Source organism: Juglans regia, chromosome 9 (genome assembly GCF_001411555.2).
Source record: "Juglans regia cultivar Chandler chromosome 9, Walnut 2.0, whole genome shotgun sequence".
Classification (NCBI taxonomy): Eukaryota; Viridiplantae; Streptophyta; class Magnoliopsida; order Fagales; family Juglandaceae; genus Juglans; species Juglans regia.
In genome coordinates this window covers 19,173,375-19,199,427 of record NC_049909.1, presented here as the reverse complement: position 1 = coordinate 19,199,427, position 26,053 = coordinate 19,173,375, and the positions used below count along the sequence as shown (strand labels likewise).

The following is a 26,053-nucleotide window of genomic DNA, read 5'->3' as shown; positions in this document are numbered from 1 at the left end:
ATCACTAGTAAAAAACACGTCAACAGGCATTTGAATTGCACAAACCTCTTGTTTAGCAAAAATTTTACCCCTCTCCATAAATCTAACCAGCACAGACCAAAAGAAAACAAATAGATAAAAGTGGGTTCTTGAAAACAGGAATAGACTCCCAAGAGAAATTCAAATTAAAAACTAAGAGAAGTCAGCCAAGAAAATACTAACGACGGCAAGTCATAGAGGTGGACAGAGTTATTGTTGGAAGAGCATAGCAAGATGGGCTTGGCTTCTGAATCATGCATCCCACAGAGGGTAAGCAGGCCCTGCAGGAGCCAAAGTAAGAACATCATTAAATAAACTAGATCAATCAAATATTAATATTTCTATGCAAATGATTTGATCTCAGGAATTTGTATGCTTGAATAAACCATACTTGGAACGAACTTTATAGATTTATGCAACTTCAAATTACTATCAAAATCATATGTGAAAGGGGAACATTGATTTCATATAATGTAAATAATAGCATCCCAATCCACTAATTTCCTAACAAGAATCCAATACCAATAATTGTTTAAAGTAGTTCGGATTTAACTATCCCAACCTCCACACCACTAAGGTTTGAACTCTTGGGGTGCAAACAATTTCTAGGGATCACGTTCCATTGGTAAAAAGCTTATGATTTACCCAATCCCCATGATTGTGTGATGGAGTGCATTACACAGGTCTGGAGTTTAAGATAGAACAAACAGTTACCTTAATAAGACAAACTTTACAGCCTGCAATAAGATAGAACAAACAGTTACCTTAAAGCTTTATATTGAAAACACCTAGAATAATAATAGCATGGAAACTAGTTACTTCTTAGGCACATCTTGAACATTGACAACACTAGTGAGGGTTCAATAATAACAATAAAAAAACGTTTAACAACAGTTCAATAAGATTGCATATTTGTGCAATTTGATTTCTTTAGAAACTGTGGAATGGTTCTCCTTTGGAACTCTCCAATAATCCAAACATTAAGCATTTAGGAAATCATTAAGAAAAGGGGCTACAATAATCCAAACATTTGGGATTACTAATAGCAAGCAAGGCAACCATATAAAATAAAGAATCAATAAAATAGTCCCCATGGACTTGAGTTCATGACCTGAGCGGCACAACCCAAGCAGCAGAGTTTTGTTTTTTATAATATTCAGTATTTAAACAATTGTTTAATGACATGTGGCAGCAATTCATTGGTGCTAACATGGCATTGTGATTGATTTGATTTGATCAACAACTTACTTTCTTTGCTGATTTTAAACCAAACCTTTGAGCTGATGGTGTGGATGAAGTTGAAAACTTCCTGCTACACAGTGGTAAAATCACATAAGAAGAGACAAATTAAAAAACAAAAATCACTCATAACATCGATAGGCTGGGATATCTATGCACCATTTACTTCAGAGTGGCCATTTATCGTCAAAGCTTTATGGTTTTTTGAGATAAGAGGAACAATAAAAAGGATCAATGGCATTAATAGTTTCAACCATAAAGTACCAAAGAAGAAAGGAAGATTGCATATAGCTACTAAACCATCCAAACCTTCCATCAATGGAGGTTTAATGTTCTCGATATGTGTTGAGATCTGTCCAAAATATGCCACCAAAGCAATAAGCCATACAACTCAGCTGCCCAAGTCACGGATGATCACAGCTCCTCAACATCTCGGTTGCAATTAGGGACCACAGAATCTTCTAGAATAAATACAAATGAGCTGTAATTCTGTTAGAATATTTGTACCTTCCTTGTCAGGACTTGATTCCCCTGCTTTCAAGTCTTTGTACATTGTTATATAAAGAATACTCTGCTGTAATAAAGAGCATGACAAATAGAAGCAATTTCTGCCAACCCTTTTCTCGACCCCTTTTCTCAACCTTTCTTCTGAGAATATAATCTCTGATATGGTATCAGAAAGCCAGTAAAATGGCAACTATTAACCTCAACCCCAAAGACCCTTCTAGCCCATATTTTCTCAATCCAAACGATGGCCCTGGCACACTACTCACAAACCATCTTTTAACTGCAGATAATTATCATTCTTGGGCTCGCACCATTCGTAGATCTCTGCGTATCAAAAAGAAACTAGGGTTCATCGATGGAACTATCTCTCAACCATCTGCTTCTAGTAACTTGTTAGAATCATGGCTTCAATGCAATGACATGGTTGTAACTTGGATACAAAATGCTATGTCCTTGGAAATCAAGAACAGTGTTGTGTATGTTGAAACTGCTCTTGCTCTTTGGCTTGAGTTAGAACAACGTTTTGCACAAAACAATGGTCCTTGGCTCTATGAGTTGAAACAATCTATCGATGCTCTCTCTCAAGGAGACGACTCAGTTAGCCTTTATTTTTCAAAATTGAAGAGCTTGCTTGATGAACTTGTAAATTTTGAAACCATACCAACCTGCACATGTGGTGCCATGAAAACTGTCATTGCCAACCAGCAATGTGACTGGATGATGAAGTTTCTCATGGGACTTCATGATTCTTTCACTAACATCAAGGCCCAATTTATTTTACTTAAACCATCACCAAGTTTAAGTGAAGTATATGCCCTTGTCCAACAAGAAGAAAAGCGTAAACAGCTTTCCAATCCTCCCATCCCTTCTGATTCACTTGCCTTTGCAACCAGAAATCATTTTACCTACAACAAAGACCCCACAAAGCAATCTGGTTTTCCAAAAAGAGACAGACCTTTTTGCACTCATTGCAAAATTTCAGGACATTTTTTAGAAAAATGTTTTAAAGCCAATCCAAATTTGGAAAAACCTATCTGCACTCACTGTAATCTTGTTGGACACACTGTTGACAAGTGCTACAAGCTACATGGCTACCCACCAGGCCACAAGCTTCACAATCGGATCAAGCTTACGGATTCATTTGCTAACCAAATCAGCATCTCTGACCAAGAGCAGATCACTAATGGTACAAAGCATGTTTTAACTCAAGAGCAATATCACAGTCTACTTGCTTTGCTGCAATCTCAGACCCCAACACCTTCGGCTCATCAAGTATCTACTCATCCATCATCTTCAGTCATATCTGGTATTCCCTTATGTCTCTCTACTTTTAATCCATCTTCTTTATCTTCACAGATTCCATGGATTATAGACACGGGTGCAACAGATCACATGATCTGTTGCACCTCACTTTACACCTCAGAACCAACCAAAATTTCCTTTTATGTTAAATTACCAAATGGTAACCAAGCACTTGTCACTCATCGAGGCATGGTTCAGCTCACCCCTACCATTATTCTGAAAAATGTTCTCTGCATCCCTTCTTTACTTTTAATCTTCTTTCAGCTAGAAAGTTAACTCAGGACATTCATTGTTGCTTCACATTCTTCACCAATGAGTGTTTTGTGCAAGACCTTTCCTCTTGGAGAACGATTGGGAAGGGTGAGGCTCACAATGGCTTATACCATTTACAGTTGACAGCAGTACCTGCTCTAGCCCTTGCTGCCACCTCCTCTGACTTACCTTTCCATTTTAATTCTGTTTCTAGCCCTCATTCTGAGCACATACTATGGCATTGTAGAATGGGACATCCCTCGGACTCTCGTCTTTTATTGTTACAAAAAGACTTATCAAAACAAAAATTCATGAATGAGATTTCTCCATGTGATACTTGTCATATATCAAAGCAGCACCGTTTACCATTTCCCATTAGTCAAATACAAGCACAACAACCTTTTGATATAATCCATTGTGACATATGGGGACCTTGTTCTCATATGGCCTATGATGGATCCAAATACTTTCTTACGATCGTTGATGACTTCTCAAGATCAACATGGCTTTATTTAATGAAAAACAAATCACAAACTCGACCATTTCTTCAATCTTTTTGCTCTCTAGTAGAGACACAGTTTCAAACAAAAGTTCACACCATTCGGTCAGACAATGGTGTGGAATTTGCCATGACAAATTTTTATATGGAAAAAGGTATAATCCATCAGAAAAGTTGCGTTGAAAGTCCCTAACAAAACGGGATTGTAGAACGCAAACACCAACACATCTTGAACATTGCTCGAGCATTACGGTTTCAATCTGGCATTCCCATTTCATATTGGAACGATTGTGTTATGACTGCCACTTATCTAATTAATCGCACCCCTTCCCCCAATCTCCAAAATCAAACACCCTACCAACTTTTATTCAAAGAAAAACCAACATGTAGCCACCTGAAAATCTTTGGCTGCCTATGCTATGCCTCCACTTTGACAACTCATCGCCACAAGTTTGACCCCCGTGCCAGAAAATGCATCCTTCTTGGTTACCCCTTTGGAGTAAAAGGTTATAAATTATTGGATTTACAAACCAAATCTGTTTTTAACTCTCGTGATGTTATTTTCTATGAACAAATTTTCCCATACAAAACTGCCATTTCCATTCACAATCCCCTCATTCCTCTTGGCCTCAACACTACACCTCCTACAGATATTACCTCCTCAGCTCATCAACCAGAAATCAATCCTCTCGGCTTAGACTCTATCCATCCACCAGAAATTCCTTCACCAATTCATCAACCAGAAATCATCCCTCACGGTTTAGATTCTATTCCTCCACCAGATGTCACTTCCCCACCTCAATCACCTCTCCCTCAATCACCTATATCCACCTCTTCCCCTTCTCACATTTTTCAAACACACCAAACAGCTCCTCGATGATCTGAAAGACCCAAGAAACAACCTCTTTACTTGCAGGATTACTACTGTCAATAAGCTGGTGGTTCTTCCCCTTCACTGATCTGCTCCCAAGAAGAAGGTACTTCACATATTACTCATCCATATCCCTTATCATCTGTCATTTCACATGAAAAATTATCACCCAACATGCCATTTTTTCTGTTTCGATCATCAAACAATCTGAACCAACATCATATAAACAAGCTGTCCAATCTTCTGTGTGGCGAAAAGCAATGGACAGTGAAATTGCTGCTCTTGAATTAAACAATACTTGGGACATTATTGATCTTCCTCAAGGTAAAATTGCTATTGGATCCAAATGGGTTTACAAAATTAAATACCATGCGGATGGCACCATTGAAAGACACAAGGCACGTCTCGTTGCTAAAGGATACACACAACAAGAAGCACTTGACTATCACGAAACCTTTTCCCCCGTTGCCAAACTCGTGACTGTCAAAACTCTCTTAGCTCTCGCGGCTATTAAAGGTTGGATTCTCCATCAATTTGACGTTCACAACACTTTCCTACATGGAGAATTAGACGAAGAGGTTTACATGAAACTCCCCTCGAGATACTTGGTTAAAGGGAAAGACAAAGTGTGCAAGCTGAAAAGAAGTCTATATGGCCTTAAACAGGCTTCTCGTCAGTGGTATGCTAAATTTTCATCATCCTTACTTAGCTTCGGTTTTCTTCAATCTAGAGCTGATTATAGTCTTTTTACCAAGCAATCTGGACATTCTTTTCTTGCACTAGTCGTATATGTTGATGACATAGTTGTGGCCTCTAATGATCCTCAAGCTGTTTCAGCTCTCAAGACTTTTTTGCACACTAAATTCAAGATTAAAGATCTCGGCACACTAAAGTATTTCTTAGGTCTGGAAGTGGCTAGAAATTCCACTGGTATTCATCTCTGTCAACGTAAATATGCACTTGATATATTGAATGATTCTGGTCTCATTGCTTGCAAACCGAGCACAACACCCATGGATTCTAATCTCAAGCTCTCGAAAGATGGAGGCACTCTGCTTGTTGACCCAAGTCTATACAGGAGACTTATTGGCAGGTTACTTTATTTAACTATTACAAGGCCAGACTTAACTTACTCAACTCACTTGCTCAGCCAATACATGGCAGCCCCTCGTCTTCCTCATCTTCAAGCAGCATATAAGGTGCTAAAATATGTCAAGAACTCTCCAGCACAAGGTTTATTTTTTGTTGCCTCATCTTCTTGTCATCTCACTGCATATTGTGATTCGGATTGGGCTTCTTGTCCCGATACAAGAAGATCAACCACTGGTTATTGTGTATTCCTCGGTCAATCTCTCATTTCCTGGAAATCCAAGAAGCAAACTACTATTTCTAGAAGCTCTGCCGAAGCTGAATATCGATCAATGGCAGCTGCTTCCTGTGAGATTGTATGGCTCAAATATCTTCTTGCTGATCTCAAAGTTATGCACTCTCAGCCTGCTACTCTATATTGCGACAGCCAATCTGCCTTGCATATTGCAGCTAATCCCATTTTTCATGAACGTACCAAGCATATAGAATTAGACTGCCATTTAATTCGTGACAAAATTCAAGAAGGGATCATTTCTACTGCTTATACTCCTTCAAGCTCACAGCTGGCCGACTTACTCACCAAAACACTTCCATCCCCATTATTGTCCTCTCTTTTACTCAAGATGGGAGTTCTCACTATCCACTCTCCATCTTGTGGGGGGGTGTTGAGATCTGTCCAAAATATGCCACCAAAGCAATAAGCCATAAAACTCAGCTGCCCAAGTCACGGATGATCACAGCTCCTCAACATCTCGGTTGCAATTAGGGACCACAGAATCTTCTAGAATAAATACAAATGAGCTGTAATTCTGTTAGAATATTTGTACCTTCCTTGTCAGGAGTTGATTCCCCTGCTTTCACATCTTTGTACATTGCTATATAAAGAATACTCTGCTGTAATAAAGAGCATGACAAATAGAAGCAATTTCTGCCAACCCTTTTCTCGACCCCTTTTCTCAACCTTTCTTCTGAGAATATAATCTCTAATAATATGTTCTGTAATAATTGAAGGAAATGTGTCAACCTCACTTGAACAACTAGAATAAAAGATAAAAATGATTATATCCCAAAAGTAAGAGCATTAAAAAATAACAATTATAACATTATCTTAACATTATCTCCATTATGACAGTGACTTGTAGATAAAATAAACATGTAGAAACTCTCAATCACGTGAATAGACGTGTGAATGTGGTAAGTTATATAGGTATCCATGCAAGTTTATCAAGTTTGACCACATCACACAGGTGAGGCCTTGTGAAACAATTTCACAGATAAAACAAAATTTTGGAAGACTAGAATTCACTTGAACTCAAAACAAGGTCCAATTAAACTCCACATAGAACAAATAACACAAATCTCATATTTCACAATCTTTATACTTCACCTCTAACTCCATTACAATCCCAACCACACATCTTTTCTTCTAAGTCTACCATAATCAACGCAATGAATATATACAAATATGTTCAATTATGCAAACATAATGTCATTCAATCACATAAACATAATTTTCCTTGAGATAAGGAGACGGGTTTATACCATAAATTGAAGGCTGAGTTTGGTAGTGTTAGGGCAGTGCTAGATGCGGAGGAGAGAGGCTCCCAGTGGTCTGAGGCGGGCTGAGCAGTGGTGGGTAGTGGGCCCTGTGTGGAGGAACCTGTGGTGGTGCCGTGAGGGTTGCTGTTATGAGGGTTCAGCTTAGGGCTGTGAAAACAGAGGGGTTGAGGGAGGTGTTGGGTTGGATCCAGAGTGGGGCCTATTTTTTTGGACGATGAAGGGTGGTGGTTGGTCGTGGATGATGGCTGGCGGTCGTGAGATGAGCGGAACAGAGAGATGAGGGAGAGACTGAGGGGTATCATGGCTGTTGGTGGACGCTTGGTGATTGCTAATTGCGAACAAAGTAAGGGAACGAGGGAGGGCCTCGTGCTGCTGGGCTAGGCGTGGAGGAGAAGGGGGCTCCGAAGGAGTAGTGGCGATGGGCGTTGAGGTGTGAGTGGTGGCGAACGACGCCCCTAGCAGCGGCGATGTAGAGAAATCTGAGAGAGAGAGAGAGAGAGAGAGAGAGGCGAGGCTAGATTTGGGGAAAATGAAAGAGATCGGAGTGGAGGCTAGGGGAGAAGGAGTGGGTGGCCGTCGAGGTGACGTGGCGGTCGCGTGGTGGCGACAGGCTGTGCGAGGTGGCTGGGGGTTGAGCGAGAAGAGGGATTGGAGAGACGGGGGTGGGGGGCGCGGGGGGAGGAAGGGGGGGATGGGTTGTGTGGAGGGAAAAAAAGAAAATGACAACAGGATTTTAATTTTAACATAATGTGCGGCGATATTAACTCACTGCAAAACGAAATGCTCATTTTTAACGAATTTAAAATTGTTGAGACTGCACATTCTTGGCGATTAAAAATTCGCTGGAAATAGTATACCGGTGAATTTTCTAAGATGCTTTTCTCCGCGCTTTATATTTGACGCTAATAAGATTCACTCGCTGCAAAATATCTATTGTGGCGATTTTCCTATTCGTTACAACTAAAATTCCACTATAGTCATCTGTGACGACAAAAAAATCGCCGCAAATGGTGAAAAGTTGCCTCAAATAAAAAATAATAATTTCAGCATAAATTTTCGTCATATATTCCGTTGAATTTTAGCGGCGATCCAAAAATCACCGTAAATAAGAGTTTATTGCGGCGGTTTTTTTCTAATGATTTTAGAATCGCTAGAAAATGCTTGATTTCTTGTAGTGTTATATTAATATTTTATCAATGCATGCCGCATGCTGGTCTATAGGTGGATCCTTTGAAGACTCCAAATGGAGATCTCATGTATTTTATTAATTGTTAGTTATAAACTAAGCTAGCTTTGTATTGCACATTAATACTCATGTAGATACTACGTGTCCAAATTAAGTTCTTAGAAAATGAATATCAAAATAATTTTGAATGTCGATGTTTTTGTTCTTATACAGAATGTGACAAAATATTATTTGCCAACAATATTCATTGGCTGGAGATGATGCTTGTAAATTAACGCAACCTAGGTCAGGCTTGTTTGACTGAGATAAAGCTGCTACTCGACAACTAATCCATGATCCCCATCATGCCGTGCATGTATACGCGACCATGATTCATCTCTTAATAAAATAGTTAATGAATATTAATAAAGTAATAATAAATAATTTAAAAATAATAATCTATTATTTATAAATAATAATAATAAACTGTTTATAAACGTTAATAAAATAGTAAGAAAAACGCTACTTACAGTCGCGTAAGTAAACGGCTTGCAGTCGGCTGCTGACGTGGAAAAATAAAACGACGCCGTTTGAGGGGCTTTGCATCATTTTCCCCCAGCCCTCTCTCCTTCTCTGCTTTCTCGAACATTCTGTTTCTCCTTCCCCCGAAGACCCCTCTCCCCCTTTCTCCTTTCTCGCGAACCCCTTCCTCCCTCTCGAATGTTCCATGTTTCTCCTTCCTCGAAGACACCTCTCCCCCTTTCTCGCGAACCCCTTCCTTCCTCTCTGTGTTTATGCAAATCCCCTGAAGTGATTTTCGTTCTCTTGGCGAAGACCAGCCGTTTACGTTCTCTCTAGTGAAGCCCGAAGCCCCTTCCTCTCTGTGTTTCGAAATGCAAAGGTCTTCCATTTCCCTTCATCCCGACTTCTCACCTCCCTCGTAGATGACCCAGTAGACCTAACCCGAAACCGTAACCATAACCCTAACCCTAACCCAGCCCATTTCCCTTCATCCCGAAACCCTAACCCTAAATCTAAGCCGAACCCTAACCATCCCCTTTCCCTCATCCCGAAACCCTAACCCTAAAGCTTAGCCGAACCCTAACCATCCCCTTTCCCTCATCTCGAAACCCTAACCCTAAATCTAAGCCGAACCCTAACCATCCCCTTTCCCTCACCCCTAACCCTAGCCCCTATCCTTCATCAAGGCACAAGGAAGACAGTCGCCCATGTCCAGTCCAAGTGGAAGGCAAGTACATTTCGTTTTGTATATTGTGATTTTTTTCCTTATTTTGTTTGTTGCTTTTGTTTAACTTTTAAACTAAATTGGTTTGGAGTTTTTTATGTTGATCATGCTTGGACTAGTGAATGGGTTGTGCCTTCCGATATACATGCATTGTATTCCTTTTTCATGGTTGGATCATGATTGGACTAGTGAATGTGTCGGATTTGGGTCATTTGGGTTTATGATTGTTATTTAATTTGCTGTAACGAAGGAGTACATTTCGTTTTGTATATTGTGATTTTTTTCCTTATTTTGTTTGTTGCTTTTGTTTAACTTTTCAACTAAATTGGTTTGGAGTTTTTTATGTTGATCATGCTTGGACTAGTGAATGGGTTGTGCCTTCCGATATACATGCATTGTATTCCTTTTTCATGGTTGGATCATGATTGGACTAGTGAATGTGTCGGATTTGGGTGTACTTGTGTAATTTACTATGTACCTGTGTAATTTACTATGTAATTTACTATGTACCTGTGTAATTTAAATAAATCACTAGGGGTTGTTTGGGTGTACTTGTGTAATTTACTATGTACCTTTGTTGTGCATTATATCCTTGGATTCATGGTGTGAGTTGAACATCAATCAAATGATGTTCCTTTGATAAGTCTTTTTGCATCCCATGGTCAATAAATATTGCAAATGAGAGGGAGATGTCCCTGCCTTCCCTTTGCTCATCAGCCTGTTCTTGGTAGTCTTTCTCGAAAAATTTCATGTGTTAGGACCTGTCAGTTTAACTTGGAAAAGAGTATTCATTTTAATGTGCTTCAATAAAGATGGTAAAAGTTTTTTTTTTGTTCATAAGTAAGAATGAAATAGAATAAAGCAAAACCAGGCAATTCTTTTTTTAAGCAGTTGTTTGTTCAAGGTGGGGAATGCAATCAGTTCCAATTAGCCATCTCTCATGTATCTGTATAATGGTGTTTTCAATGTGTTGTACAATTTTTTAAGGGGCATGAAAATTGTTTTAGCATCTTCATTTGAATCTGTGCGTGGTGTTTCTTTTAAACTGTATCAGTAACTTATGAGTGATTATGGATGTTTATTGCTGGCCTAGAAAGGGCTTTCTTAATATTTGCAAGTTTTTTTTTTTTTTTTTTTTTTTTTTTTTTTTTTTTTTTTTTTTTTTTTTTTTTTTTTTCTGAAAAAATTAATTGTAATTCTGTTGATATGTGTGCCTTTCCATTGTGATTATGGTTGAGGTTAGAATGCCGTCGTCATCACTGTCTTCTTCATCTGTTGGCAAACGTACTTTTGCTCCACCATGGTGCTTCTGTGAGGTTCAAGCTGTAGTGAGATACTCAACTACTAAGGCAAATCCAGGACTACCCTTCTTAGGGTGTCCAAAGTACAATACAAAGGTAACTACAACCTTTGTAGTTAATAGATTCATACACTGTTACGTACATCTAACAATTTTTTAATTTTTATTGTCACTTATTAGGGATTAGCATACTGTAAATATTTTAAGTGGGCTGATATAGAATTACAAGAATATGCAAATGAATTGTCAAGGAAGGAGGAAGAGCTCGAGAAGAGACTCTTCGAAGTTGAAATCCAAGTAACTGAGCTCCGTAAGATAGTAGATGAATTTAAGAAAAGAGAGATGGAGTTGGTGCTTCTTGAAAGAGAATCTGTCCTAAGGCATTCACGCACGCAATCCCGGGTGTATTTTGGTCTTTTTTTAGTTTTTTGCTGCTATTTATTGACAAGGTAGTGGTTTCTGTTTTTTAGTTTTTAGTCTGAATTTGTACTTGTGTGATGTAAGTTTATTAGATGTGCGATGTAAGTGTTTTGGTCTGAATTTGTATACGTGTTTTGGTCTGAATTTGTATTAGCTGTGCGATGTAATTGTAAGTTAGTTAAGTGTATTTTGGTCTGAATTTGTATATGGAATTTTGGTCTGAATTTGTTATTCTCCCATGTACAATGTCAGTGTAAGTTAAGTGTAGTTTGGTCTGAATTTGTATATGGAACCTGTTATGAATTTGTTATTCTCCCATGTACAATGTAAGTGTAAGTTAAGTGTATTTTGGTCTGAATTTGTATATGGAATTTTGGTCTTCCATCAGAATTGAATAAATTCAATCAATTCTTACGTGTGAATCTGTTGTTTAGCAAAAGAAAGCACCAAGTTACAGGTTCAACGTCCCCACTACTGGTTGGCTGAAAGTGTTGCCTAAATGTCAACACACTTAGCACTAATAATGCACACGTAAAGCACTCTTCACGGTCACAAAGTATATGCCACAAGCATATTACCTGATTTACACGTAAATGCCTAGTACCTGCGAATGAACGTGACTCAGTAAATCTAAGCCGTGAACCTGTAAATGTTGAAATGCATTCTGTTGGCCTAATGTAAGTTGCACTATCAATACCTATAACCATAACACTGCAATGTAAACTGTAACTTGCCAAAATAGATAACTTGCCAAAAATAATCAGCAATACTGAATCACTATAAACAAAATACACATAAACCTGTTTAACAGCAATACATTATCACTACCAAAAAATAATAACTTGCCAAAATAGATCACTTGCCAAAAATAATCAGCAATTCTGAATCACTATAAACAAAATACACATAAACCTGTTTAACAGCAATACATTATCACTACCAAAAAATAATAACTTGCCAAAATAGATCACTTGCCAAAAATAATCAGCAATACATTATCACTATAAACAAAATATAACTTCTTACAAAATAGATCCCTTGCCAAAATAACTTCTTCCAAAAATAATTACAAAACAAATCACTTCCTAACGCAATAAATGTCAGCCTTCTTGCACCGGTTGTGATCCATCAGAACCCAAGGAGGTCTGGTTGAGCGCCATCGAATCCAAAAACATCTGCGTGGATTAGTATGCAGATAAATTTCTGTTAGTACATGGAAAGTTCAATAATATTAATGTCATCTAAATATTACATTAGTAGATGCAAAGTTTAGGAATGTTACACTTTCTTGGCTGCCAAATACTGGTTCTCGGTTTTGGGTTCCACTACTGTCAAATATGCAGCTGTCTATAACAGACTGTTTATAAATAAGAAATTTCTTAGTAAATATTAAAAATGGGAGGTTGACCACAATACTAAAGAACTTTCTTAGTAAATATTAAAGGCATGAAAAAGTAATACCTGCACTTGTACAGGATTGGTGATATCCACTTCTGATGGCCCAAATAAATTCCTGCACGTCCCCACTACTGGTATATCTCCTTCTGGTGTATCTCCCTCTCACTAAAAAAAAATTCATGTTAGTAAATTTTCTTTGCGAATTAACATTATAAATGTAATACACATTTATAGTAAGTGTTTTTTTTTTTAATTATTATTCTCCCAATCTTAAAAATTCACCTGTTTGCGTTTCCCTCTGACTTGTGCTTTCTTTTGTTTGGCTTTAACCTTTCGCATGTCCGTCTCCATCCTGGATGCTCGCCTCAGAGATGGGGGTCTTCCTTTCCCTCTCACAACAAGTGGACTCTTCACTTGTTGTGAACTACCAACTGTATTTTCTTTCTCTGTCATCAAACCAGCATTCGAACCTGTTATGAACAAAAATTTTAAAATGTCGATATTAAGTAGTTAATATGAAGTAAACCAGATTAACTTATTTTAAAATTCAGAGGAATCGAACCTGTTTGGATTTGAGATAAGTTGCGTGTTTGCTCGCGATAACATTCAGTCATCTCCTGTATCCTCTTCTTTGCATCTTCGAATTGCTCATTAGAATCCGCCGCATAAGTTATCATCCCATAACACATATTTAAAAGAATTGAATATCTATGACCATTTGGCCTCTGCTCCCCTGCGTCATAACTACTGCGAATGAACGTGTACCTCCTCTTGATGTCCTTTCTCCATCGGTCCAAGATGTACCGGTCTGGCAATGATTTTATACCGTTACACTTGAATACGGCCAAAATATGCCTACACAGTATCCCTCTCATCTGAAATAACCCACATGAACACTTAGCACTGCAGTCTTCCTCATTAAAGTCCACTAAAAATGTCACTGGTTTAGTGAACTCCTCAATACGAACTTCATCTTCTAGCAAATAACTCTTCATTACACCGTCCGATGTAAGTAGAGATGGATCCAAATCGAGCAGACCAATTACTTGCTGCTGAACTTCCCTAAATTTAGCGTTAGTGTACAACTCTTGAAATTTCTTTTCGATTGGAGATCTAGATATGCAGGGAATGACCTGGCTAAATGACTGGAATTCCGCATGGTTTTCATTCTCAATTTTCTTCCTCAACGCACTATCAAACTGGTCGACAAACTCCTTCAAGTTTGTCTTCGAGTGAACATAACCGTCAAAAAAAGCATTCATACTCTCGCTGCGCTGGGTTGTACTCATTCCAGCCCAAAAGTGCTCTTTCAGGAATACCGGTACCCAATACTCACGCTCCACATATAAACTTTTCAACCACACATTCTCATGTAAGTCGTATGTGTTAATAAACCCAGCCCAACATTTCTCAAACTCCTCAATAGTTTGTGTGTCGTACACACATTTCATCAGTTGAGTTTTTAGCCCACTTCTGTACGCAGCATACGACCCAAGCTTCTCAGGGACTTTCTTCAGTATATGCCACAAGCATAATCTATGTCAAGTTTCTGGAAAGACGGTAGCAATTGCATTTTTCATTGCTCTGTCTTGATCAGTAATAATAGCCTTTGGAGCTATACCGTCCATACACTGCAACCAGGTTTGAAATAGCCATGTAAATGTCCCCGTGTCCTCACTGGAAATCAACCCAGCTCCCAAAAGAATCGACTGCCCATGGTGATTTACACCGACAAATGGTGCAAAGGGCATCCCATACCTATTCGTTAGGTATGTGGTGTCGAATGTAACTACATCACCAAAATACTGGTAGGCTGCCCGACTACGTGGATCTGCCCAAAAAACATTCTTTAATCTACCGTCATCGTCTATATCCATCAATGCAAAAAATCCATTATTCTTGTTTGCGACTTGGCGCAGGCTGCCCGACCACCTGCGCCAAGTCGCAGATGTCGTGCTTTGTCGATGTAATTGCGACAATCTTTTTCTAAAAATGGGAGGTTCTCGAAGCCACATGCGCCAACAACAAGAGAACCGTAACTCTTATTCAATCGGATGCCAGCTAAGTCGTTCGTGTCTAGGACTCTTTTAACGGTCTCACTCACTTCTCTGTTACATCGAAAAAAGCGGGATTTTTTTGGGCTGAGGCCGTGATTATGTATATTATGCACAGTTGTTATCCGCATCTTTCCCTCCACTCTTAAGGCATTAATTCTTGCCTCACAGTCCGTTTTCCCCGTCGGACGTGGGTTGGCGACATTCGAACTCTTATTCCGGGCCTTCCCTCCCCGTGCACAACCAATGGTGACATATCTGACACTTTGATCATCTGACCTCTCACTCCTCTGTGTCATCACCCCAAACCCGCATTTCTTTGCATACTGTTTATAATAGCTCAACAAATCTTCAAACAAATTAAACTCCATCCCCGACTTTGGCTCCTCAATGATATCATCACTATCCAATGATGGCACTACCCGTGGTGTACCGGTAGTGCCATCGTCAATTTCCCGTTCATCTGGTCTATCCAATATAATTTCTTCTTCAACTCTAGTTGAAGAACATGGAGGTTCAATTTCTAAACAATCGGGCCTATTTTCTTCACTAACCCTAGCACTTGTTGCGGAGCTTGTAGCGATAACTGGCCTCAGAGGTCCCATCCCATATTGAAATGGGTAACCAACGTTTTGCTGAAAACATCCAAACTAAAAACATTTAAGCCGTAATAAAAATTTAGTTACGTTATAACTAAAAGACACCAACGAAGTTGAAAAACCACCTGAATGTTGCTTGGATTTTTGTTGTCATCTGGATATGGCAGAAAAGCTGGTGAACATGCAAGCATTGGTCCAAAGTAGCCATGCATGTAATTTGGATAATTTAGTAGACCAGTTTGAGGGATGTCCTAACATCAAAATAAAAATAATAATTAGGACGTTAAACATTGAGTTGCAATAAATTTTTAAATTATGAAATAACATACTAAGTTTGACGGATTTGAGGTAGATGGTGTTAGCTGAGATGAGTGTTCTTCTCATTTTCCCATGCCCTGTTCAGGTTCTTCAATATCCCAGGTTAGTTTTTGATAAGTTTTCAAGAAATTTAATTCAACCAACCAATAGTGTGTACATATTTCTTCCAAGAATTACAAAACTGATCAAAATTTGATAAAAATTCAAATAAGATTTATTTACAATGTCAGACAATTGATGCTAACCAACCCATGCAATATATTCAAAGGGGCAAGCATGACATTTCTCAAAAGGATCACACTAATCAAACTTTACCAACATCAAACTTCAATATTTTTAATTTTTATGTAATTAATTAATACAATTACTTCTTTTGTATGTGTAGGAAAAACAAAAACTCATTTGGGAACTGACTTGAAATAGATCATACAAACATCCAAATTTATTCAACCAACCAGAACTAGATCATACAAACATCCAAATTTGTGGAACTGACTTGAAAAAAAAATCCAAACTAACTAATACATGTGACTGACTCGCAATTTATTTTCATCCAACAAACATCAAAACTTGCAGATATTGCAAAACATTTTTTATTGCATGATGAAGCAAACATCTGTCTAGACAGATGACCTTTGGTGGCGACGGTATGGAGACGAGGCTGACCCGAACTGCTGCCCCACGAAGTTGACCCGAACTGCTGCTGGCTGACGAAGCTGACCCGAACCGATGCTGGCCCACGGAGCTCACCCCAACGAAGCCCACGAAACCAAGCCCACGAGACTTACCCACACCAAGCCCACAAAACTGACCCACACCCAGCCCACCAGACCGGCCTTCGGTTGACCCACTACCCACTGCAAATCGCTCCAAGACGAGACGGAGTCACGGGATCCTGCGCCTGCACCCACACGAGAGCCCGAGCGAGACGAAATGGCTTGCGAAGTTGGTCTGAACGATTTTAGTCTCAGAAGCGGGAAACGAAATAGTGAAAATGGGTTTCGCTTCTTTCTTTCTTTCTTTTTTTTTTTTTTTTTTAATTCATCGGCATCATGCCAGCCGACTGCACAGCGTCTGCATAAGACGACTGTGCGTAGCGGAATTGAAATAGTAAACGATCTCACCAACTAATTAAACACAAAGGGAAAGAGAATGAAAAAATTAAAAAAAAAAAAGGACAAAAAGCAGCTACGTACACAGCTACAGTACTACACTTTCCCTTATAAGTAGTAAATGTGTGGTGGTAGAGAAACCTATCACTATGCTTATCGAATTCTCTCTCTCATAGCGACGAAACAACGACCCAGCAGAGTCTGCGCCGCAGGAGGTGCCATTTAACTTCAGATGGAGAACAGTTACAGTAGAGTCTGCGTCACGGGAGGTTCTGGATATGTTGGTTCTTGGCTTGTCAAAACGCTTCTGGAGAAGGGTCATACAGTACATGCAACGCTGAGGAACTTGGGTCTCTCTCTCTCTCTCTTTCTCTCTGATTTTGGGGGCATGTTTAGCTAATCTCTCGCATGGCGTTTGATTAAAGAGGTGCTAGCTAGGTCTTGTAAAAATTAGCATAAATTATTAGATATATTTTATAAAAAAATGCTTTATAATTGTACGTACCTGTGAACCAAAAAGTATTTCTCATTTAACGTAAAACTACAGGCGACACATCCAAAGTAGATCTCCTGAAGTCCTTCCCCAACGCAAGCAACAGATTAGTGTTATTTGAAGCTGATATTTACAATCCCCCTGAGTTTGAATTAGCCATTAAAGGCTGCGAATATGTTTTTCATGTGGCCACCCCGATGCTACACAACGCTCAAAGCTCCCAGGTCTGTCCATTTCCAAAGACATCCTTAGTTTTCCCACACAAATGTTTGAGTGGATTTTGGTAATTAACTAACAGCTGGGTTGCGGGAAATACAGTACAAGGATACAGCCGAAGCTGCTGTTGCTGCTGTCCGGATCATCGCCGATTCATGTATTCGATCACAAACAGTCAAGCGACTCATCTACACTGCCTCTGTCATGGCTTCGTCACCATTGACAGAAGACGGAGTTTCTTTTAAATCTTGCATGGATGAATCGTGTTGGACACCTCTTGATGTGTCATTCTCTTATGCCGATGATTTTACGCTGGTATATCCTTCTTCTATTGCTCTTACCATGTGGATAATACTAGAAGTTCTATAATTATCAAATCATTAGTTGTGTCAAAAGTTTAAATTAATGAAAATATGTAGATTTTATTATTTATTTTATATCTTAATATTCATCATCACATATGGACTAGACTCTATCTTAATAGGCGGCCTAACACATGAAAAATTTAATTAAATCAGATATATACAGTGTAGAGTTAAGATTTGAATTTAAAAGTTCTATTTTAATACTATGTAATATCATCACTTGTCTAAAAAAATTAATCCGATAGAAAAAAATATAGATTTTATTATTTATTTTATATCTTAACAATAATAATGCGTGATTATGAAATAAGACAATGTTATATGAAACCCAATCAAGTTTTATGTTTTAGATTTTTCTGGTGTAATAGTTAAGAGAGATACTCCAACTGTTTGCTTTATGAAGATTTTGGAACCGTAATGGCCTGATTTCTTTTGATCTGGGGTTGTAGGCATACACAAAATCCAAGATATTAGCAGAGAAAGAGGTGCTGAAGTATAATGAATACGATAATGGCAGGCTCCAAGTTGTAACACTTGTTTGTGCCCTAGTGGGAGGAGAAGCTCTTCTTCCACAGCTACCCGGAAGTGTGGAAACTATTCTTTCACCACTCACTGAAAAACAGTTCTTTTCAAAAGCATTGAAGTTTCTGCAAGAACTTTTGGGTTCAATTGCTCTTGTACACATTGAAGATGTTTGTCGAGCGCATATCTTCTGCATGGAAAAACCATTGATGAAAGGTAGATTCCTCTGTGCTGCTGCCAATCCAACCATCAGAGAAATTGCAATTTACTTTCAAGAAAAGTTTGCTGAAAACCAGATAGCAGAAGAGTAAGAGTCTTCATTCAAGATTTTATTGCCAATCTTTCTTTCCCTTTTTTATTTTATTGCCAATTTGTTCCCTTCAGCTAACTGATATTTTATTTCAGATTCATGGAAGGACCAACTAATAATGGGGTCGGTTGTGATTTTACAAAACTGATAAAAATGGGTTTTGAGTACAAATATGACATGAACAAGATATTAGATGAAAGTGTGGCAAGTGGAGAGCGATTTGGAGCTCTAATCTAATGTCTATTAGTTCATGTCTGTTAGAGATAATGATCAAGATCCAACTAATTCCGAGACTACTGCTGTTTTGAATTCAAATAATTCTGTTGAAGACCATATCTAGATTAGCTCATATTTTGTTATACTTATCTATAGGCTATACTTATCTGTAGTTTAAAACTTATCTTATCTTGTAATTCAAACACTTGTACATTGCCTATATATTTACTGAATGAAATACGACTGGAATCATCTTGTTCCAGCCTTCTCAATTTATCTTTCAACTTGGTATCAGAGTAATCTAGCTCATGCTTTTTTTTTTTTTTTTTTTTTCGATCCATAATGGCCTCATCATCTGGTGTGCCTCCCTTTGTCATTTCAAACATCACCCCTTTGGTATCTGTCAAACTTGATGGAACCAATTATCTCAACTGGATTACTCAATTTGTTCCAGTCTTGAGAAGTCATGACCTCTTAAGCATTGTTGATGGCTATGAGGCTTGTCCTTCTCACTACCTACTTGACTCAACTGGTAAATCCACTTCTGATATCAATCCAACATACCTGGTTTGGCAGAAGAAGGATTAGTTTATTTTCGCATGTTTGAATGTCACACTAAGTGAGAAAGTTTTATCCACTGTGTATGGACTCACTACCTCTAAGCAAGTTTGGAATGCACTGGCCAGTAGGTTTGCACCTCAATCACGATCTCGAATTTCTCATCTAAAACGTCAACTGCAGACCCTGCAACAAGGATCCAAATTCTGCTCAGACTATTTACTTATAGTTAAGAGTTGGTCTGATCAACTCTCAGCTGTTGGTAAACCTGTTGATGAAGAAGATTTAATCTCATATGTTGTTGGAGGACCTAATCCAGTCTATAATCCCTTTACTACATCTCTCAGTTTTGCAACCCGTGATCACCTCATTTCCTTTGATGACTTTCAAGCTGAATTGCTCAATTATGAGCAACTCTTTGAAGTCCAAAACAAATCTCTCCCTTCTGAAGGTACTCAATTCGCCTTTTTCACTCATAAACATAAACCTCGTCATGACAAGAAACCAAAATTTCCAAACCAGAAAAATCAACACTTCTCTAGACCTCCCACCAAATCCAACCCCTCTTCTCATAGCTCTAAATCTCAGTCCTCCAACCCACCTTTCTTCTCAAACAGATTTCCACCTTGTCAAATATGTGGTAAGACCAATCACCAAGCACTTGATTGTTACCATCGTATGGATTTTTCTTATCAAGGCAGGCATCCTCCATCACAATTGGCAGCCATGGTAGCTCATACTCATGTTGAGTCAGAGAATGAACAACCTTGGTATCTGGACAGTGGAGCCAATAATCACATCACTGCTAACCTTGAGAACTTAACCTTGCAACAACAGCCCTACCATGGAAGTGACAAAGTGACAGTAGGCAATGGGGGAGGTTTGCTCATCACCAATACTGGTTCCTCTTTACTTTCTAACTCCAAAACAAAATTTCATTTAAACAATATCTACATTGTCCTCATGCTTCCTCTAATCTCTTATCTATCCAACGTTTCTGTAATGATAATAATTGTTATTTCATTCTCACTGCAAATCACTTTCTTGTAAAGGATCTACAGACCAAGGAAATCCTCCTCCAAGGGCTGAGTAAAGCTGGTTTGTACCCTATGTACTTGAAGCAGCTCAAATTCAGTAAATCACCTCCTAAAGTTGCTCTACTCTCCACCTTTACTGCACTACTAGGTGTCAAAGCTCCTATTCAAGTCTGGCACTCAAGACTGGGTCACCCTTCAGAGTCTATTGTTTCAAAACTAGTCAAGAGTTCTATGTTGCCTATTTCTGGTTCAGCAAAGTTCAAACAATTATGTGAGTCATGTCAAGTAGCCAAGAGTCATAAACTTCCATTTGTTGAGTCCAATAATAGGTCCACGTCTCCTCTTGAGTTAATACACTCAGATGTGTGGACCTCCCCTATCACTTTAGCTAGTGGCTGTAAATTTTATATTCTGTTTATTGATGATTTTTCAAGATTCACATGGTTGTTTCCATTAAAATTCAAATCTGAAGCATTTAGTTGCTTTCTTCAATTCAAATGCCTTGTTGAAAATCAATTTTTCAGCAACATTAAACAACTACTAACAGACAATGGTGGTGAATATTTATCTACTGTTTTCCAAGATTACCTCTCCCAACATGGTATTTTGCATAAACTCACATGTCCCTACACCTCTGAGCAAAATGGCATTTCAGAAAGGAAACATAGACATATCACAGAAACTGGTCTCTCCCTTCTAGCTCAATCCCATCTTCCAAACTCCTATTGGGTTGATTCCTTTCTCACAACCACTTCTCTTATAAACAGATTTCCCACATATGTCCTATCCAATCAATCCCCATACTTTACTCTCTTCCACAAGGAACCAGATTATTCTTTTCTTAAAACCTTTGGATGTTTATGTTTTCCACTTCTCAAGTCCTATAATCCATATAAACTAGCATTTAGAAGTAAGAAATGTGTGTTTCTTGGTTATAGTGCCAATCAAAAAGGCTATCGATGTCTTGATCCTCAATCCAAACGAGTCTATATTTCTAGACATGTCATCTTTGATGAACTGAATTTTCCTGCTCAGACTGCATAGGCTACAGCTGCTGTTTCTCCACCCTTGCAGGATCATTTCCTTGGTTCAATGACTCCTCCACAACCATGTGCTCCCTATCCTTTATCCTCTATTTCTATTCCATATTTTTCACATCCTCATAGTGCACCCACATTGGATCTTGCAAACAACATTTCACATTTTTTACCCACCTTTAACAACTCCCCTGCCTCAGAGTTTACCACTGTGCATTCCAATATTGACTTCCCTATCAATGAGAGTTCAAGCAATATGCTTGAATCTGACACCAACAACCCTCAGTCAATTCCTGAACCTCCATCCATCCCCTCATCCAATATCGACTTCCCTATCAATGACAATTCAAACAATATACTTGAATCTGAAACCAACAACCCTCAGTCAATTCTTGAACCTCCATCCATTCCTTCATCCAAAATCATCACTCGATCTCAGATCAACTCCTCAAAACCTAAGCAATTCCCAGATTATAAACTCTATTACTCCACTAAGCATCCTCTCACAGCATTTTTCATTCTCTCCTTGCCCTCTGAAACTAGAACTTTCAAACAGTCAGTGAGGGACCAGCATTGGATGATTGCAATGCAAGCTAAATACAATGCTCTATTGGCTAATAAAACTTGGACACTTTGTCCAAGGCCTAGTCATAAAAAGGTAGTAAGGAACAAGTGGGTATTTAAAGTAAAACAAAAATCTGATGGTACTCTTGATAGGTACAAAGCAAGATTGGTAGCTAAGGGTTGTGATCAAATTGATGGAATTGATTTTAATGAGACTTTCAGCCCTGTTATAAAGCCTGCTACAATCAGGTTGGTTCTAGCCTTGGCAGTGCATCATGACTGGTTTATTAGACAACTTGATATTTTCAATGCCTTCCTCCACAGCTATCTTGAAGAGGAGGTTTATATGGAGCAACCTCAAGGTTTTGAAGATCCCCACCTACCTGATCATGTTTGTCTTCTTCACAAATCCATATATGGTCTTAAACAAGCTCCTCGAGTTTCGTTCTTGCGGCTATCTCCGGTTTTATTGGAACTAGGGTTCATTGGTTCCACAGTGGATACATCATTGTTTACCTTTCATCATGACAACATCTGTATCTTTGTACTTATATATGTAGATGACATCATTGTCACCAACAACACATCATCTTCTATTGATGCACTTATTTCTAATCTTTGTTGTGAGTTTGCTGTTAAAGATCTTGGTCCATTATCATATTTCTTAGGCATTCAAGTCATCAATACAGCTAATGGTCTGCATCTTCATCAAGGTAAGTATGCTGTTGACTTACTGCATCGTATGAAGATGGCTGGTGCTAAACCAACATCCACACCATGCACGACAGGTGGCAAGTTATCCAAGCTATCAGGTGATCCACTTGATGATCCTACAGAATATAGAACAATGGTGGGAGCCCTTCAGTATTTAACTCTCACTAGGCCAGATTTATCCTATAGTGTCAATCAGCTGTGTCAGTTTCTCCATTGTCCAAGAACCACTCATCTTACAGCTGCCAAGAGAATTCTAAGATACCTAAAAGGTACACTTCAGTTTGGTCTTCAGTTCAGCAAATGATCTCTCCAACTCAATGGCTTCTATGACTCAGATTGGGCAGGAAGCCCAGATGATCGAAAATCCACTTCAGGTTACTGCATTTACCTTGGCCCGTGCTTAATTTCTTGGGCTGCTAAGAAGCAACCAGTTGTGGCCAAATCTAGTACTGAAGCAGAATATAGATCAATGGCACTCATAGTAGCTGAAATGTATTGGTTGAGAATGTTGTTTAAAGAACTTCACATACCCCTGACCACAGTTCCTCGTCTTTGGGTTGACAATATTAGTGCTTTAGCACTCTCTTCCAATCCAGTATTTCATGCTCGAACTAAGCACATTGAGGTAGATTATCACTTTATTCATGAGAAAATCTTCAACAAGGACATCCAAGCAAAATATATTTCAACTGCTGCACAACCTTATGATATTTTCACCAAAGGTCTTTCTTCATCTCGGTTTCAGTTGCTTCGTGACAAGCTGATGGTTTGTGACCTTCCCATCACCTTGAAGGGGGCTGTTAGAGATAATGATCAAGATCCAACTAATTCCGAGACTACTGCTATTTTGAATTCAAATAATTTTGTTGAAGACCATATCTAGATTAGCTCATATTTTGTTATACTTATCTATAGGCTATACTTATCTGTAGTTTAAAACTTATCTTATCTTGTAATTCAAACACTTGTACATTGCCTATATATGTACTGAATAAAATACGACTGGAATCATCTTGTTCCAGCCTTCTCAATTTATCTTTTAACTCATGTCACTACAAGAAATAAGGTAGATAAAAGTGTGGCAAGTGGAAACGATTTGGAGCGATTCTAATTTCCTCGAGACCCAAAATGTGAAAAATCATATATATTGTACGTAGTATCCTTAAAGTTGTTTTCGTTTTTTAATTGATTTATGAGATAATAAATATAAATAAAAATAACAACTATGCCTAAGGAATTTTGTCCTTGCGTGTGTCTAAATTGTCATTTGCACCATTCCATTAAAATAAGATTATTTGAAATTATAAAGTTAAAAAATAAAAAGCAATACAAACTTAAAAAGAACACAATAACATTTGAAAAAAAAAAACTTAAAATAGAAAATAAGTTTAAATTTGTTTAGCAACTGTAGCTCTTCAAACAGAGCATTCATATATGATCAAGTTCTTCTCTAAATTTTATTTAAAATTTATCTTTTTCTATTTTAACTACTCATCTTTTCAAAACTTCCTATACCTCACTTTCTATTTTTTATCCATTCTATTAAAATAATCTTTTATTATTATTTTTTCTTTACTTTTCTTTACAATCAACTACTCACTAATAAAATATTAACATAAATAAGTTTGGGAAAGCTACACTTGTTGAACAAATTTAGGGAACAACTGTTGAAAGGTTAAACTTATTTCTTAGTTAAAAATTTTATGGGTAATTATTTTTATATATTTTTTGTGTATTTTAATAATGTAATTGGCTGCGTCATTTTTTTAATATAAAATAATTACTTTAACTAATCACATCAATAAAGTGTCCAAATAATACATAAAAATGATGGTATATAACAGAACTCTTTCTTATTTTAGACAGCTGGATGTGAGACGATTTTTGACAAAAGTTAATTACTCACTTTTCCTTATATTTTGGCAACTTGAGGCTTATACAGATCCGGATGCTACTGCTCTTATATTAATATTTTATCAATGAACAGTTAAGATTGTAAATGAAAGTGAGAGAAAAAATAATAAATAAAGAGTAGAGAAATATTATTTTGATAGAATAAAAAAAGATTAGAAAGTGTGATGTTGTAGGTTTTGGAAAGAAGTTAAAATATAGAAAAATGATTTTTGGCTAAAATTTAGAAAAAAATTTGATCATCCAGATGTAGATGCTCTAATATGCAATTACCATAGATCACCTAGAGCCACCTAAGAAGCCACCGTTGGCAAAATGAGAGCCATCAAATTTATAAAAGAGAAATAAAATTAAGAATATATATATATATATATATATATATATATATCAATAATGATGTATACAAGCATCGCAAAAGTATGAGAGCCATGTACAAGTACAAGTCTCCCACTGGATTCTTCCATGAAAAAAATTTGAAAAACTCACTTTTTTATAGAAGACTTTTGTGATAAAAGACTGAACTTGTGCATTTGAAACTTGTCTCCTAACCTTACTCGTGTGTGTGTGTATATATATATATATTTCATTAAAATGCAGCCATTTTATTCTATCAATTCTTTTTTTATATAACATAAATAATCATTAACATCATAACAGATCATATATAATTTATTATAAAAAAAATTACTTATTTGTGGCCAGTTATTTCTTACGACAATGATTATTTCTTATTAAAATGAATTTATTTTTGTCGTAAATAGTAATTATCGTCACAAATAATCCGTCGTAAATGCTCATTTTTCTTGTAGTGAAAATTTTGTCAAGCCAATAGCCTGTGCAACACACATTGGAACAACTTCCCACTACATCTCAATATCTTCAAGCATTCAAGCATAGCATGCAAGTTGATGTGCAGCCTCATTTCCCATTCTGGGTACATGTTGAACCTTAAACTCAGTAAAGAGATGTAACATGATATTCTTCACTTCTGTCAATAGATTTCTAAGACTTGAAAAAAAAAAAAAAAAACCCACCTCGCCTTCACCATCAACATGCTATCACTTTCAATAATTAATTTTGAAAATCCCAAATAGGCACAAAGTTGCTAACCTATGAACATTACAAGTAGCCCAATGGAGTCAGGGTTGAACACTAATTCAT

The 26,053-nt window shown here is 37.7% G+C and overlaps 5 protein-coding genes across 5 annotated transcripts in view; 4 read left to right on the top strand and 1 right to left on the bottom strand.

Moving 5' to 3' along the window:
- LOC109022180 (putative anthocyanidin reductase) overlaps window positions 1-23,959 on the top strand; it is a 28,282-nt gene extending 4,323 nt beyond the window's left edge. Inside the window, exon 6 of the mRNA XM_035694094.1 lies at window positions 23,786-23,959. The gene's annotated coding sequence lies outside the window, so the exon portion shown is untranslated. The remainder of the gene's footprint in view (window positions 1-23,785) is intronic.
- On the top strand, window positions 1,948-3,342 carry LOC109019046. The gene has a single exon (XM_019001272.2). The coding sequence runs from the start codon at window positions 1,948-1,950 to the stop codon at window positions 3,340-3,342; it is 1,395 nt and encodes a 464-aa protein (XP_018856817.2).
- LOC118349438 lies at window positions 10,993-11,635 on the top strand. The gene is made up of 3 exons (XM_035693871.1): window positions 10,993-11,145; window positions 11,229-11,428; window positions 11,623-11,635. Exons 1-3 carry the CDS (start codon window positions 10,993-10,995, stop codon window positions 11,633-11,635), a joined length of 366 nt encoding a protein of 121 aa, XP_035549764.1.
- Window positions 13,473-14,617, bottom strand: LOC118349437 (protein FAR1-RELATED SEQUENCE 5-like). Its single transcript, XM_035693870.1, has 3 exons — window positions 14,426-14,617; window positions 13,632-14,377; window positions 13,473-13,503 (listed from the first exon to the last, which is right to left on the bottom strand). The coding sequence occupies exons 1-3, from the start codon at window positions 14,615-14,617 to the stop codon at window positions 13,473-13,475; spliced, it is 969 nt and encodes a 322-aa protein (XP_035549763.1).
- Window positions 17,082-19,352, top strand: LOC109010135 (putative anthocyanidin reductase). Its single transcript, XM_035694095.1, has 5 exons — window positions 17,082-17,299; window positions 17,497-17,666; window positions 17,761-17,973; window positions 18,473-18,852; window positions 18,951-19,352. The coding sequence occupies exons 1-5, from the start codon at window positions 17,182-17,184 to the stop codon at window positions 19,090-19,092; spliced, it is 1,023 nt and encodes a 340-aa protein (XP_035549988.1). The 5' UTR covers window positions 17,082-17,181; the 3' UTR covers window positions 19,093-19,352.
- Window positions 23,960-26,053: the final 2,094 nt, after the last annotated feature.